This window comes from Belonocnema kinseyi, chromosome 3, assembly GCF_010883055.1.
Source record: "Belonocnema kinseyi isolate 2016_QV_RU_SX_M_011 chromosome 3, B_treatae_v1, whole genome shotgun sequence".
NCBI lineage: Eukaryota > Metazoa > Arthropoda > Insecta > Hymenoptera > Cynipidae > Belonocnema > Belonocnema kinseyi.
In genome coordinates this window covers 121,566,523-121,584,147 of record NC_046659.1, presented here as the reverse complement: position 1 = coordinate 121,584,147, position 17,625 = coordinate 121,566,523, and the positions used below count along the sequence as shown (strand labels likewise).

Genomic DNA, 17,625 nt, shown 5'->3' with positions numbered 1-17,625 from the left:
TGAATACGTTAATTAGTTCTTGGATTTTATCTCTAGGGACAATAATAAAAATCTCATCTACATAACGCTTAAAGAAAAGTGGTTTGAAGCATAATTTAGATAAGGCTCTATTTTCAACATCTTCTAAAACAAGATTAGATGTAATAGGTGATAAAGGTAAACCCATTGGTCAACCTGAAATTTGTTTCACATTTAAAAAAAATTGAATTTAGTAATGTCAAAATTTACCCCACATGTTCGAAATTTCCCATAAGAAAAAAAAACGTTTTTGTACATTTTATTCAAAGAAGCAATGAATCTGATGGAGTTACCTGTAATAACATGAGTTTGATGAATCCGATGTCTTGAGGGATGATTGATTGTCTTGATCCGAATGTTTCTATTCAGATAAGTATTATAACTACACTTATCAAGATTGAGGCTGTTCACTACTAGAGTGATCCAAAAATGCATTAAAAACTATTTTTTTTACGAATTTTCATACATATCCAAAAACAAACTTGGGAGCGATATGTATACATTTTTTTTAAATTCTAATACATTTTTGGACCATCCTCAATTTTTATCACTGTAGTATCTAGCTAAAAATAAATCTTCGAATCAAGACAATCAGTCATCCCTGAAGACACCGGATTCATCAAGCTCATGTTATTAGAGACACCTTCAGATTTTTTCCTAGTCGTGTACATAGATACGGATTTACATCTCCTGCAGTTTCTTCCGCACAGTCGCGGCGGAGAACCGTTATTCTTTTCTGAGAACCCCATCAGCGATTTCTTTCGTCGTCAGTGAAAGTATCCATTTGCTTACCGGCTCGTTCGTGCGTTGATGCGTGTGCTTCCGATTTGCCCCCGGGGTTAAAATACTCACGAGACGAGAGATTCGCGCAAAGTAACGGCTGCGTTCGCGCATCCACCAAACAGGTGTTACGTCGTAAAGGGGCCGTAAAGACGATTTCTTTTATTTCATCTCGCCGTCGACTCTGAATCTAAAACCTTCCCTTTGCGAGCGCGCTCGACTGGAAATATGCTGACATTACGAGAGTTAGTACATTCAAGTGGCATTTCTAAGTAGAGACTCTTGCCACTTCTATTTAGTGTCAACTTTGCATCGTTCAGTTTGCAAAAACACCTTTGCTGTGTCATGGAAAACGTGAACGTGGGTCGATACAATCGAGCTGCTTTGCAAAATATTATGACACTTTTTAGATTCTCGAAGCTTGTCTGACTTCAATCGTATTGTGTATTGATATCAGTGGTTTACAGTCCCTGAAAGAAAAATTCCGAACACCGACAAGTAAGGGTTACGTAGCTTGAGGTGCTTATATTTTTGTTCCGATGTTAATTTTTGGCCGATTGGGCCCTATGCCAATTTTAGTCCTATATCAATTTTAAGCATTGGTCAATTGTGGGCCCTATATAGAATTTGGCCCTATGCCAAATTTAGACTCTGTCTATATTGGGGCCTTACATCAGTTTTCGGCCCTATTTCAATTTTGTATCGTTTGTCAATATTGGACAATATCTCAGTTTAAGATCATTATCCATATTGGGTCCTGTGCCAATTGTTGGCAGTATGTCAGTTTGGGATCCTATGTCTCTTTTGGGTCCTTGTATATATTTTGGGACCTATGTCATATTTGTATCCAATGTCAATTATGAATGGATCCCTATACCAAATTTCGACATTCTATTTTGGGCCTTATGTCAGCCCTGAGCCCTATGTCAATTTTGGACCATATATCAGTTTGAGACCATATATCAATATTGGGCCTTATGGCAATTTTCGACTTAATATCTATTTTGGGTTCTTATATTAATTTTGGGTCCTATGTCAAATTTTTGCCATATACAAAATCTGCCCTATGTCAATGTTGGGAACAATGTCTCTTTTGTATCCTTATATAGATTTTGGGACATTTAAATTATGGGCCTATACAGCATTTGGGCACTACCGATATTTGACTGTCTATTTTGCGCCTTATATCAGTCTTGGGCCATATGTCAATTTTCGGTCCTGCCCATCTTTGGGCCCTATGTACATTTTGGGACTTTATATTACTTTTGGATCTTATGTCAATTTTGCGTCATATGTCGATTTTCGGCTCTGTCTGTCGGCTCTGTCTCAGTTTTACACCATATGCTCATATTGGGCCCTATGTCAATGTTAGGAACAATGTCTTTTTTGGGTCCTTATATAGAGTTGGGACATGTGAATTATGGGTCTTATACAGAATTTGGACACTGCCTATAATTGAATGTATGTTTTGTGCCTTATATCAGTCTTGGGCTCTATGGACCCAAGTCAATTGTGGGCCCTATGCCTATTTTGGACCTATGTCAAATTTGGCCCATATACCAAATTTCAGCTACAGTGTATTTTGGGCCTTATCTAAGTTTTAGGTCCTATGTCGACTTTAAGTCCTATATCAGTTTGGGTCCGACCAAAACTGTAAGGGTTTCTGCCAGGGGCTGCGAAACTCTAAAAAGTGGCCTGGCATTCCTTTCCAAAAACTACTTTACCACTTTGAAGGAAGGGTAAAATTTACTTTTTGTTGAAAATTTATATTTTGGTTTTAAAAAATGAGCAGAAATATTTTCTGGGTGAAAGTTTTTCGGATAAAAATGCAACTATTTGATAGAGAATTTCACAATTTTGTTAAAAATTCATCCTTTTTGGTTGAAAAAATTCGTCTTTTTGGATTGAAAATTCAAATTTTTGATGTTACTGAGTTAACTGAAATCTTCTTTGGATGAAAACTCAATTTTTTTGCAACAAAAAATTCTTCTGCTTTGAGATAAATTTCATATCTTTTTATAAAAAATGCAACTATTTGCTAAATGAATTCAACAATTTTGTTAAAAAGTCATGTTTCTTTATTAAAAATTCATCTTTTTGGATTGAAAATTCAATCTTTTTGGTAGAAAATTATTTCTTGATGAAAAATTCAAAGTTTGATCGTGGTTTAAAATCGTTTTTCTTTGCTTGATAATTTCATTTGGCTGAATCGCTTTGTTAAGAAACCACTTTTTTTGTTCAAGATTTACATTTTAAGTTGAAAAGTTATCTCGGTGGTTAAAAGTTTAATCGTCTTGTTATAAAGTAATCGTTTTTAATTGAAAATTCAACTACTTGTGTCAAAATTAAACTAAATTGTGAAGTTTTTTTATTGAAAGCTTATGTCTGATTGAAAATTTAACTGTTTAGTGGAAAATACTTTTTTTTTTAAATTCATTTTTAACAAAAAATGAAACTTTTCCATTTTTTAATATTGATATTTTTTAGTTAAAAACACGCGTTTTTCTTTTTTTGTAAAAAAAATGATTTTTTATTTTGAAATTTCCTTTTTTTTTGCGTAAAAATCCATCAGTTTCGTGGAAAATTAATTTTTTGTTGAATAGTCATCTTTTTTATTTGCAAATTGAATTTTTGTGAGGGAAATTTGTCTTCTGGTTTGAAGGTGCAATAATTTAGATAAAATTTTATTTACTTTTGGAGTGAAAAATCCTTATTTGTTGGAAATTCGTCTTTTTGGTTTTAAAATTCTTCTATTTTGTTATACACACATCATTCTATTTTCATTAAAATATAAACTATAACACTTTTTCGTTGGTAATTTGTTTTTTTTTTAGGTTGAATGTTTAACTATCGTGTTAAAAATTAAATTATTTTGTTGAAAATTCCAGTATTTTGTTAAAGAGTTATCTTTTGAAGTAGAAAAAAATCTATTTTTTGGTTTGAAATAAATTAATACATTTGAAAAATTTTAATTTGTATATGAAACAATGTGATTGCTCAAAAATCTGTGCTAGAAAATAATTTACATCCAACTAACCTGAATAATAAAAATATTGTTAATAATCATAAATTCTCTTAAATTCTTTTAAATTCTCCTCATTTCTCTCCTATTCTCGGTTATATAACCTGAACTTAAATTCTCGGGAATTTATGAACGTTAAACCCAACAAGAAAATCCAACTATATTCGTGGTTAAAAGTTTTTTTTATTATTATTAAAAAGGCTACTATATGATATTTTTGGTTTTACATTCATCTCATTTGGTTAAAAATGTAATTATTATCTTGAAAATGTAATTATATTATTCAAAAGTCATATTTTTTTATCAAAAATTCCTTTTTTTAGTTAAAGATTCAACTTTGTGGTTGAAGATTTAATTATTTTAATGAAAATTCGTTGCATGTTTGGTTGAAAATCAATATTTTAAACTGACAATTAAACTATTCCATTTTTCATTATAAATTTATCTTTTTCAGTTAGAAATTTAACTATTTGGTTAAAAACGTATCTTTTTCAGTTTAATTCCTAATTAAAATGTATCCTTTTGGGTTAAAAATGCAATTATTTGATTGAAACATCAAATGTGACATACTTCTTTGCGAATTCGTCTTTTTGGTTGAAAAGTCGATTATTTGATTTAAAGTTGGAACTACTTTGTAAATGTAATTTAACTTTTTGGTAGAAAAATTATATTTCTTGGTGGAAAATTCAACTTTTTTCGTAGATAATTTGTCTTTTTGGCTTTAAAAAATAATTTTGCTGAAATTTCATCTACCTGGTTGAAAATTCGTTTTTCTTGGTAGAACAATAATCTTCTTGGTCGAAAAATAATATTTTTCGTTAAAAAATTAACAAATTTGTCCAAAATTATTTGTTTGAAAATTCAAATTTCTAGTTGTGAATTTATATATCTTGTTAAAAATTCATCTTTCTTTATTGAAAATGATCGTTTTTGATAAAAAATCATCTTTTTCGATTTAAAAGTCCACCATTGTCTAAAAGATTTGACTTTTTAGTTTACATACTTTACTCTTTTGTTGAAAATTCATTATGCATCGTAGAAAATTCATTTTTATTGGTTGAAATTAAACTTTTTAAATGAAAATTTAACCATTTAATTAAAAATTCGTCTTTGCACGCTAAAAATTCAACTATTTGGTTAAAAGTCCAAGAACTTTGTTAAAAATCGAATTATTTAAAAAAAAATGAACTATTTTGTTAAAGTCATATTTTTTTATTGAAAATTTAACTATGTTGTTAAAAATTCATCTTTAATGGGAGAAAAGTCATCCTTCTTAGTTGAAAATCCAACTATTTTGTTAAATATCCAATACATTTCGGCTTGAAACTTCAGAAATTTAAAATGTTTCGTATTGAATTCAACGTTTTTTTTTTACATTAATTTTATTCATAAGAATGCAAAGGCGTAAAAACCGCCTTTCGCCAACGGTTACTCTACTTTTGGGGAGCGGGAAGTCAGAAAAGCCCAAAATAGGTAACGTAGTTTATGGACGGCCCATAACTGGATTTTTTTTTCAGACGCGTTTCTTCAATTCCTGTGTAAAATATTGTAGAGAAAAGATTGTAATATTTACCTGACTTTGACCGACGCGATACGAGGCGAGGTCGACGTCAACGGATAAGAGCATGTCCTCGACAGCACGACGTTCATCAGCAACAGGACTTCCTGGCCTGATGTTTGCATCACTCGAGAGTAATCCAAATCTTCTTCGGAATTCTGCAAGAGGCATGTGCTTTGGAAATCCGACTTTGTGCAAGCGTACTGCTTCCACAATTTGACTTCCTCGGATCTGAAAATGTCGTATGATTAACCCTCAAAGTGCATTCTGGGTGTCCGATACCCCAAACAATTTTCAAACTCTTATAAATCATACTTGATTGGAAAAAATTGAGTGAGTGTCGCCATCTAGCTTTAGTTGGAGACACTAATTGTAAGTAAAGTCTGTGTCAAGCGTCAGTCTATTAGCAGCAGCTGCCGAAAGTAGAGGTAAAAAAAATCTTTGGGTCCCAACACCCAGTGTGCACTTAATTAGTGAAAGAGTAATTTTGAAACAAATTTTTATGATTTTTGTTTACTTCGATTATTTCATACTTTTTTTCTTTGTAGATGGCCTATAACCTACGGCAGCGCATCATGCGAGAGCAGACTGTGGATGTGTTGTAAAAAATATAATTTTTAAAATACAGTTATATATGCCTGTTTTTTTCAATTTCTTGTATTTTTGTAATATTACATGATAAAGTGCCTCAATTTTTATAATAATAAATCGATTTAAAAGCAAAAATTCTGATTCATCATTTTATCATAAAATTGACTTTTCAACTGTGCAAATAAATATCTTCTTTGAAAGCACCCATCTTGCAAAATTTTTTTTATTTTATGAAAGTACACTATTTCAAAAGTACAGTCATAAATTTTCAGGTTAAAATAATTAAAATCGCGTGAGTTATGAATTTTTAAGTAAAAAAACCCATTTTTTCACTTTTTTCAATAATTTTTTCAAGAAACTTGAAATAAATAAATGGCTGTAAAATTAACTACTCCTTATAAAAGATACCTTAAACTATATCAGATAATTTTATAGTAACAAAATATTCAATAGGGGTTAAACAATGCATGCTTAACTACGCTGGGGTCTATAACACCCACGATGCACTTTACCGTGATATTTACCATGTATGCACTTTGGGGATTAATTTATTTCTTCATAAAAACAGGGTTTCTAGCGAAATTCCATTTTTAAATTCCCTGCACATTCCCGAAGCGGAATTAACGTTTTCTTTGGTTAAAAAAGATACTAGAAATGTGTACGAGAATTAATAATCTTTTTTTAGGATCGGTACTATTTTAGCTCAAATAAAAGTCTAAAAAAATGTTAAAAGAAAAGTCTAAATATCAGGTGTATCAGAAAAATGAGACATTTAGATATGAAAAACAATGGATTTATAAACAAAAACTCAGTACAGTTTTATCGAAACGTTGATTATATTCTATGAGAATCCTTTAAAATAAGCCCAAGAAATTTTTTTTATTTATACCATTTTCGCAATATTTTTGAAATATTGTCATATTTAAATATTAGCATCATTAGTTATTTTATTTAATATTATTTTTATTTTGCTATTGTTCTTGAATGTGTGAAAAAAAAATAGTAAAGAAATATTTGCTCTTTACATTGACGATCGCTCAAAATGAAACATACAAAAAGTATCACAAAAATTTTAAAAATGTATTGGAAAAATTTCCACCTTATATGCGCAAATTAAAAATAGTATAAAAATTACAAAATTGATACAACATAATAAATACTTCCATGTTTAAAGCACTTATTATTTAACCGTGAATTTTATCAACTTTTTGGATAAAAATCTATACAATGACTTCAAAAATAAATTTAATATAATATGCTATAAATGCAATTATAAGTAAGTTCAATTAATTAAATCTTTTTTATGTTAAGCTCAACTATTATTAATTTCTTCAATTAATTTCTAAAATCCATTATAAGTGTTTATTTTTAGAAGTAAATTTTAAATGTAAAAAAATGTTATTCAGTTTGAAGACTTAAACAATTACAAAACAAATAAAAAGTACTTAAAACTGAAAATTTTAGATAAAACCACATTTTAAAATTTAAACCTTTTTTTAACACGCTTTCAACTATAAAAATAATTAATTGCTGATTTTCAACATTATAATGTTGCTCCAAAAAAAAAGTTTAAAAAAAAGCCTCAGTACTTTAACAAATGTAAACGTCTAAATGAGACTGCGTAAACTTTTTTCAATTTAAAATCACATTAAAATATTGCCTCAGTCTAAAATATTTAATTTTTAAGCCATTTATTTTGAAACTTTGTAACTAAAAACAAGGGATGAGTTTTTATCTTTGAAAATTAATTTTCAGAGAAATTTCAAAAATATTTTCCAAATTGTCAAACAAGAATGTCGAAAATTTTAAAACAAATTTTGTTTTTTACTTTTAAAAAAAATTTGTCATTATTTAAAAATATGATTAGAAGTTTCGACAAATTTAAAAAATAATTTAAAAATTTTTAAGATTTCAAAACATTTTAAACAAAATTTAGATTTTTTAGGATTTCGTTCACAAGAATAAATTTTGTTTTTAATGCTTTTGAAAGATTTACGATTTTTGAAAACAAAATTAAGATCCCAACGAAAATTTCAAACGATTTTTTATTCGAAGAAATTATTTTAAATATAATACTTAATTACATTTGAAATAATTTCAAAAGATTTCCAAAAATTTCGAAAAAGAATTTGGATCATTTTAAAGCCATTTCTTTAAATTTTCAGTATTTTCAACAAATTTAAATTATTTTTAAAAATATTTAAAAATTTCAAAAAATTAAAAATAATCTTAAATTTCAAAAGATTTCAAGAAATTTAAACCACAATATACACTTTTGAAGATTTCAAAATAACACGTTAAAGCTTCTTAATGAAATTGAACGGTTTCAGGAAAATCAAAACTAAATTGTAAGATTTCTGAGAAAATTATTAATGATTTTTTATTTCAAACAATTAATTTAAAAGACAAATTTTAAGCACTTCAAAACATTACAAGAAATTTCCAAATTTTGTCAAAAAGAATCTGAAAGATTCTAAGGCAATTTTTTAAATTTTTACTTGGCAAAGATACATTAAGAAAATATATTTTTTTTAAATTCAAAATTTCGAAATATTTCCAAAATGTTTGAAAAAGAATCTCCGCGATTTTCAACGAATGTTTTTAATTTTTGTAACATTTTTTTTTAATTTAAAAAAATCTCTATCGTTTTAAAGATATTTAAAAGCTTAAAAATTCTCCAATAATAAAATTTCTCAATAATTCAAATACCGAAGAATAAAATTCAGGAATTATACATTTTTTCATTAATAAAATTCTCAAATTATATAATCCCCAAACAAATTCTGGTACGGTTTAGAATATTACAGAATTGGGCAATTCTCGAATAATATAATTTCCGACACAAAATTTCCGAATTATAAATATCCAAACTAGAAAATCTTCGAATTTAAATGATTACAAATGTTTTTATAAATATGATTTATTTATTAAAAATATAATAATCCAATTTTTTCCGAACAAACATTATTTTTAATGTTTGAAGTTTCTCAAATAAGTTTTTGAGTTTAAAATAACAATAATTGAAAAATATATATTTCTTAGAGAAAAATATTTTCAATTATTGTTATTTTAAACTCAAGCAATTATTTTAGAAACTTTAAACATTAAAAATAATTTTTTAATACAAATATTCCATTATTTTATTTGTAATCAATAAATATTATTTAGAAAAAAAATGTAATTTTTTTTATTCAGAAGTTTTATAAATCGTGAATTTTCTTGTTTGGGAATGTAATTTTTCAGGCTTTTTCAGTCGACTCATTTTCAAAATTAAAGTGTAGATAGAGTATTAAAAATTCAAAAATAAATTATTTTAGAGGACGATTATGAATCTGTTTAAAATCAAACAATTGCCAGATTTTAACGTTAAAAATTGAACTGTTTCAATTTGAAGAATTGAATTTTGTTGTTCTTATATAGTAATATTGAATAATATTATATGTAATATTATTGTTATTGTATATAATTTTGCTTTAGAAACAATTTTTCAATGAAGCATTCGTAGTTAAAGAAATATAAATGTCCAATTGAAACCATATAAATTATTTTTAATTTTTGAATAATTTCAAATGAATAGATTCATGATGAAACGCTCTTATTCAATTTAAAGTCCTTCTTTCAATATTTAGCAATATTTGACTGTTAGTTAAAAATAAACTTTAGAATTTTAATTGTTTCATTTTTTTGAATGATTAATTTGCAAGTGAAATTGTTCAATTTAGATTTATAAATAACAATTAACAATTATTCATCTTTAATTCAGAACACTAAAAATGACAGCGTGAATTTATATTTTTTAACCAGAATTTTTTCAACAATTCATTTTATAAAGGTTAAAAATATTATTTAATTTTAAAAAACCCTAGAACGATCAGAATTTCACAACAACAAAAAAAGATTTATTTTTCCCAATGCCTTGATTGTAAATAAGAAATTTATAGACAAAAAGGCATAATAATAATTTTGCGCAAAAACAAAAGCTTGTAATTTAAATTAATGACCAGAAATATTCCGAATATTTTCAGGAATTTTCGGGATTGCCAGACAGTCTGCAAAAAGAAGGCTGAGAACATCTTTTTTTAACTAAAATAAAATAACGAACCTGTGACCGAAGAAGAGGAACGTTAATGATATTGTCTTCACTTTGGTTCGACTTGACGGAAATAAGACTTTTATTTTCTGTGCACCCCGCATTGTGTTGGGGCAAAAGGCAGTGGATGAATTTCACTCTGGTCCTTCTTAAAGTTTCGATCAAACCATCCTGAAAAAAGAAATTATTTTTTAATCAATTACGAGTTCTATTCCACAAATTATTGACATAGAAATAAAGAATTTAGTGGGACCAAAAATTATTTATTACTGAACAAAGAGTAAGGAACAAGAGAGGAATGAGAAAAACTAGTAGATGAGACCAAAAAACTATCAACCAGTATTCACTGATCATTTTACAATTTACTCTGCAATATATTCTAGGGAAATATACGATAGCAAAGAACGAATAGGAGGGAGTTTGAAATACTGTCTGCTGATAACCTTTGAACTGTTTTAAATTTATAAACACAATACAAAATTATAATTCTCAATTTCAAGATTTCTAAAGACCAACTATTGATGGCATCAATATTTTTTGTAATAACGAGTATAACGTCAGTCCCGCTCATCTTTTGTCAATGGAGGAGAAGTAGAAGGACATAATAAGATCCGAAATAAATGGTTTTTTCTTTTAATTTTGAATGACTTAAATTTGCAGAACCTTTTAAAAATTTAAAGGTAAAGGAAAATCTTTTTAAAACATATTTAGAAGAATAGAAATAATTAAATTTTATTAAAGATTTAAAAAAATCAATCAGTCAGTCTCACTCGACTTCTATCAATGGAGGGGAAGTCTAAGAACAGTGAATTCATTTTTTTAAATTAAAAAATTGTTGAAGAAGAATCCCCCAGATATTGAACAAAATTTGTTTTAAATGTTAAGAAAAATGAAAATGGTTTTAAAAGATATTTAGAATAATAGAAAAACTTGTAAAGATTTTTAAAAAATCAGTCAGTCCTACTCGACTTCTATCAATGGGGGAGGGGGGAGTATAAAGACATGATAAGAACCAAAATGAACGGTTTTTACTTACGAAAGTACATACAACATTTTTTTTAATATTTTCAAAATTGTTGAAAAAGAATCTCCAAGAATTTGAACACATTTTTTTTTAATTTTGCAGAATTTAAACAAAAATTGTAAGGAAAATAAAATTCGTTTAAAAAAAATTTTAGAAGTATAGAAATAATTTAAAATTTCAAAAAATTAGTCAGTCAAAAAGAATCTCCAAGATTTAGAACAACATTTTCTTTAAATAAGAAAAAATAAAAATTGTTTTAAAAGTCATTTAGAAGAATAGAAATACTTTAAAATTTCTAAAGATTTCAAAAAATCAGTCAGTCCCACTCGACTTCTTTCAATGGAGGAAAAGTAGGACATAAAAAAAGCGAAATAAATGGTTTTTACTTAGGACAGTGAATTTAATTATTTTAAAATATTTTTAAAATTGTTGGAAAACAATGTAAAAAATTTTATTGACTTTTTTTAACAAATTTGCAAAACTTTTTAAAAATGTTAAGGAAAATAAAAGTATTTTTAAATCATATTTAGAAGAATAGAAATAATTAAATTTTATTAAATTTTTATTATAATTTTATTCTCAAATTGTGGAGAAGGAATCTTTAGGATTTTGAGCGAATTCTTCAAACATTTTTGAATAATTTTTTTAATTTTTTAAGAAAAATGAAAATAGTTTTAAAACATATTTATAAAAATATAATTAATTAAAATTTTTTAATATTTCAAAAAATCACTCAGTCTTAATCGACTTTGTCAATTCAGCAGAAGTATAAGGATATAAAAGGACCAAAATGAATGGTTTTTACTTAGGACAGTGAATTTAAACATTTCAAAATATTTCAAAAATGATTGAAAATGCATCTTTAAGATTTTGAGGGATTTTTTTTAATTTTTCAGAATTTAAAAAAAAAATCAGAAAAACAATAACCGTTTTAAAAGATGTTTAAAAGAATAGAAATAATTTATATTTTTTAATAACTTTAAAAAAATCAGTCAGTCCCACTCGACTTCTATCAATTGTTGAAAAAGAATCTCCAAGATTTTGAACAAATTTTTTAAAAATTGTAATAAAAATGAGAATCGTTTTGAAAGATATTTAGAACAATAGAAATAATTTTAAATTTTTAAAAGATTTTTAAAAATCAGTCAATCCCACTCGACTTGTATCCTTTGAGGGGAAGTATACGGACATAAAAAGAACCGAAATGAATGGTGTTTAGTTACGAAAGTGAATGAAATTTTTTTTATACTTTCAAAATTGTTGAAAAGGAATCTCCAAGATTATGAACATTTTTTTTTAAATGTTAGGAAAAATGAAAATGGTTTTAAAAGGTATTTAGAAGAATAGAAAAAACTGTAAATAGTTTAAAAAATCAGTCCCACTGGACTTGTATCAATTGTTGAAAAAAAATTTGCAAGATTTTGAACAAATTTTTAAAAAATTGTAATAAAAATGAAAGTCGTTTAAAAAATATTTAGAACAATAGAAATAATTTAAATTTTGCTTAAAGATTTCAAAAAATCAGTCAATCCCACAACAATTGCAAAAATAATTTAAAAAGATTACAACAGAATATATTATATGTATATATGTAAATATATATTATTATTATTTATTTATATAGTTTTAGTTTAACCACATTTTATTAAAAAATATTCCATTGATCACAAATTGGCCAGAAAACGATAGGAAATTTACAGGAAAAAAAAACATTTCTTTTTCCTAAATTCCTGACCACAAATTTCCTCGATCTTTTTATTGAATTTCCGGTAATATTTCCAGTTTTCGCGGATTTCCCGGGTCGCTAGAAATAACATGAACCAAAATAAATGATGTTTATTTACGACAGTGAATTACATTTTTTTTAATATTTTCAAATTTGTTAAAAAAGAATCTCGAAGATTCTCTACAATTTTTTTTTTAAATTGTAATAAAAATGAGAATCGTTTTGAAAGATATTTAGAACAATAGAAATAATTTAACATTTTTAAAATATTTTTAAAAATCAGTCAATCCCACTCGACTTCTATCCTTGGAGGGGAAGTATACGGACATATAAAGAACCGAAATGAATGGTGTTTACTTACGAAAGTGAATTAAATTTTTTTTTATATTTTCAAAATTGTTGAAAAGGAATCTCCAAGATTATGAACAATTTTTTTTAAATGTTAGGAAAAATGAAAATGGTTTTAAAAGGTATTTAGAAGAATAGAAAAAATTGTAAAGATTACAATAGATCAGTCAGTCCCACTCGACTTCTATCAATTGTTGAAAAAGATTCTTCAAGATTTTGAAGAAATGAAAAATGAAAACCGCTTTAAAATATATTTAGAAGAATAGAACTGTTTTTTAATTTTTCAAAAAATAAATCAGTCCCCCTCGACTTCTTTCAATGGAAGAGAAGTATCAGGAGATAACAACAACCAAAATGAATAGTTTTTTCTGAGAAAAGTGAATTTAAACATTTGAAAATATTTCCAAAATTGCTGAAAAAGAATCTCCAAGATTTTGAGCGAATTGAAGAAATTTTTTTTTGATTTTTCAAAGATTTCAAAAAATCACTCAGTCCCACTCGACTTCTGTCAATTAAGGATAAGTAAAAGGGCATAAAAGGAACCGAAATGAATAGGTTTTACTTACGACGGTGAATTTAAACATTTAAAAATATTTCTAAACTTGATGCCAAAGAATCTTAAAGATTTTGAATGCATTTTTTTTATTTTGCAGAATTGTTTACAAATTTTAAGAAAAATGAAAACAGTTGTAAAAGATATCTAGAAGAATATAAATAATAAAAAACAATATATTCAATGATTCAAAAAATCAGTCCCACTCGACTTCTTTCAATGGAGGGGAAGTATGAGGATATAATAATATCTTATAATAGTAAGAATCGAAATCAATGGTTTTTACTTACGACAGTGAATTTGACTTGTAAGCAAATATTTTTTCTTTTTACTGCCGTAAAAGTTCTCCGAATGCTGGAAGCTCTTCTCAAAGATTGGGAGCCTTCCAAACCGTGGACAGATCCACTTAAGGCACCGGAAACTCCAGCTCCTCTAGCGCAAACGAAAAGTCTGCTAACTTCTTCCCTGAATGAAAAAAAAGAGTAAAATATTCAATTTAGAATTCTTAACAAAATATGAAAATTCTATAGGGTGTCTACAGTAATATAAATATATTACTTATTTTTCAAATTCCCGGATAACCTTAATCGGATTAAACTTTTCCCGGTTTTTTTCTTGTAAATAAAACTTTTTCCGTTTTTAGGGATTGAATTTTTATTATGTTTAAATGATCATTTCTTAAATTTGTCTCTAAATTCCATGAATTTGAATAATGATTCAAGCAAATTTTTTTATTTCATCCCCTTAACGTTGGAATTCCGTGCATATTTCGATGAAATTAAGGAGGGTACTATATTACATTCAATTTAACCCTTAAAGGACATACTGGGTGTCATACACCCAGCGACTTATTTGCGCTTTAACAAAACGTACCAAATTCAAGAAAATGGAACATATGGCGCTAGATTAACAAATTACATGAAAACATATTTTTCTATGTCATTTTCACAATATTTTGATTTTTATCATTTTTATACGCAGTTTAAGATCAATGAAATAGTTTAATCACGCAAAGTAGGGTGTTTAATTTTTCATTGAAATGAAGTTTTTATTTTTCAGACTTAATATCTTTTTTGGAACGAACACTATAAGACTAATTTTATTTTTGAAGCGCCGCATCTCGGAAGTATTCAGGTAAAATTTTACGTAAAAATATCAAAAACTTGAAATTTTAGAATTTTAGAGTTAAAGAAATCATTTCTTAATTTTTTTTCCAAAAAACATTTTTTTAAACTACTTTAAATGTCAAAAACTGTTATGAAACCCTTTTCTCCTTAAACTAGAAAGATTAAACCTTGGGTGCCTAACACCCAGTATGCTCTTTATGTAATTAATAATTTAACCCTTTTAGGGTTAAAGAGCTTCAAATTCCTAAATAGTCGATTAAAAATAATACATTTTTAATGCGATGAATTTTGAATCAAAAATATTTATTTTCTAACATAAAAACGATTTTTTAACTAAATACAGGAAGTCTGTCCCAGCTAGTCAAATTTTTAACCAAGAAGACGTATTGTTAAACAAATATTTAAATTTCGAACTAAATAAAAGTCAGTTTTCAATCGTAAATGGAATAGTTAAATTTTCAGTAAAAAAATTAATTTTGGACAAAACACAAAAACAAATTTTAGACCAAAGTGATCAATTTTCAACTAAAACTATGAATCTTCAAGAGGAATAGATATTTTAAACAAAAAAGTTGAATATTTAACTGAAATTTTGAATTTCTAATAAAAAAATAAATTTTCAAACAAGAAGATTAATTTTCTACTAAAATAATGAATTCTTAGATGGAATAGCTTATTTTGTATCAACAAGATGAATTTTGAATAAAAAAGATTAAGTTATACCAAAAAAGATGAACAGTTAACAAAATACATGAAATTTCAATTTAAAAATATTTATCAACCAAAAATTGAATAGTAAAATATTCAAATAAAAAAATGAATTTTCAACCAAAATTGTGAATCTTCAATTGAAATAGTTGGATTTTAAATTAAACAGCTAAATTTTCAACTAAAATAATGATTTTTGAATTGGAATAGTGTAATTTTTGACCAAAAAAATTAATTTCTGCAAAAAAGAGGATTTCTCAACAAATTACATGAATTCTCAATGACAGTGATAAATATTCAACTATTTTACACTTTTAATCAAAAAGATGAATTTTTAATTGAAATAATGAATCCTCAACTGGAATAAAATTAATTATTTTCTACCAAATAAGATGAATGTTTAACAAAACCTTCCGTAAATTATCAACTAAACAGATGAATTGTCAACCATAAATAGAATAGTTAAATATTCATCTAAAAAAATTAATATTCAATTAAAGAGATGAATTTTTAACTTAGTTTAAAAAATTAATTATTAACGAAGCTAATGAATTTTCAACTAAAATAATGAATCCTTGACTGAAATAGTTGCATTTTTAACCCGAAAAAATGAATTTTCAACCACGAAGATTAATTTCTAATTAATTGATTAATTACATCAATTTTGAACTAAAAAAGATAAATTTTCAACCCGAAATCGAATACTTTGATTTTCAATTGGAAGAATTAATGCTCAACCAGAAAAATGAATTTTCAACTAAAAAAAAAAATTCAAATAAATATTTGAATTTTTAACTAAAAAGGTCGATATTCAAACAAAAATTAAATAGTTAGATTTTCAATGCAAAAAAAAAAATTTTCAAAAAAAAAGAGTTAGATTTTCGAAAAAAGTGATGAATTTTCATACAAAGTGATGAATTTTATACTAAAATAATGAATCTTCAACTGGAATAGTTCAATTATAATTTTTATAAATTTTTTAACTAAAACGATGACTCTTGAACTAAAATTAATGAATTTTCAACCAAGAAGATTAATTTCTACCAAAAAAGTCGAATTTTCAACCTAAAAGGTTACATTTCCAACCAAAAACTGAATAGTTAAATTCTAGTTTAAAAAATGAATGTTCAAGCAAAGAGCTGAATTTACCACTGAAATTATGGAATATTCAATTGGAATAGTTACATTTTTAGTTTTTAAAAAAATTTCTATAAGAATAAGCATTTAAATAAAATAGCTTATTTTCCACGATAAAGATAAATTTTTAATTAAAATAATGAAACTTTAACAAAAAAATTAATTTCTAACAAAATGGTTTAACTTTCAAACCAAGTAATTAAATTTTCCTTCCAATAAAAACCAAGCAATTATTGATGTCAAACCGACTTAAAACAAAAATAAATTAACTTCTGATTTGAAAAGACTTTAGTTTTAAACAGAATTGAAAATCGCTAAATTTGGTTTATTTTTAAGTTATCATTCATTAAAAATTGTATATTTTTCAACATTTAGAAATTTATTGATTCATTCTTCAATTTTCTATAAGATTGAAAATAATAGCTTCGATTGATATTTTTTAACCAGAAGTCTTTCAATTGTACAATTTATAAAAAAAAATTTATTTTTATGTTTTAGTTTAACCACATTTTATTTTAAAATATTCCATTGATCACAAATTGGCCAGAAAACGATAGGAAATTTACAAGAAAAAAAACATTTCTTTTTCCTAAATTCCTGACCACAAATTTCCTCGATCTTTTTATTGAATTTCCGGTAATATTTCCAGTTTTCGCGGATTTCCCGGGTCGCTAGACACCCTGAAATTCTAGCTTTAAAAAATAAATAATTACCTTGTGCTTTCCTGAAGAATCGTGATGGCGCTTCGAGCCACTGGATTTTCGCGAGTAGCTTTTAGCCAACCTGTCGCTGTATATAAAACGGGATTTGTACCTTGCAGGTGCTGCAACACGAACTGATTGTTTCCCGGAGCTTTTCTTAACAGCATTTGGTGGTCTGCAACCAAAAAATTAAAGACATATTTACAATTATTAATTTTTCATGAAATGAATCCTCATTTATA

At 26.3% G+C, this 17,625-nt stretch overlaps 1 protein-coding gene across 1 annotated transcript in view; it reads right to left on the bottom strand.

Annotated features, from left to right (window-relative positions):
- LOC117170011 (unconventional myosin-XVIIIa) overlaps positions 1 to 17,625 on the bottom strand; it is a 399,533-nt gene that overhangs the window by 160,629 nt on the left and 221,279 nt on the right. The window contains exons 11-14 of the mRNA XM_033356525.1: positions 17,396 to 17,558; positions 14,001 to 14,175; positions 10,072 to 10,230; positions 5,394 to 5,609 (exon numbers count right to left, since the gene is read on the bottom strand). Of these exons, the coding sequence (XP_033212416.1) occupies positions 5,394 to 5,609; positions 10,072 to 10,230; positions 14,001 to 14,175; positions 17,396 to 17,558 (713 nt within the window). The remainder of the gene's footprint in view (positions 1 to 5,393; positions 5,610 to 10,071; positions 10,231 to 14,000; positions 14,176 to 17,395; positions 17,559 to 17,625) is intronic.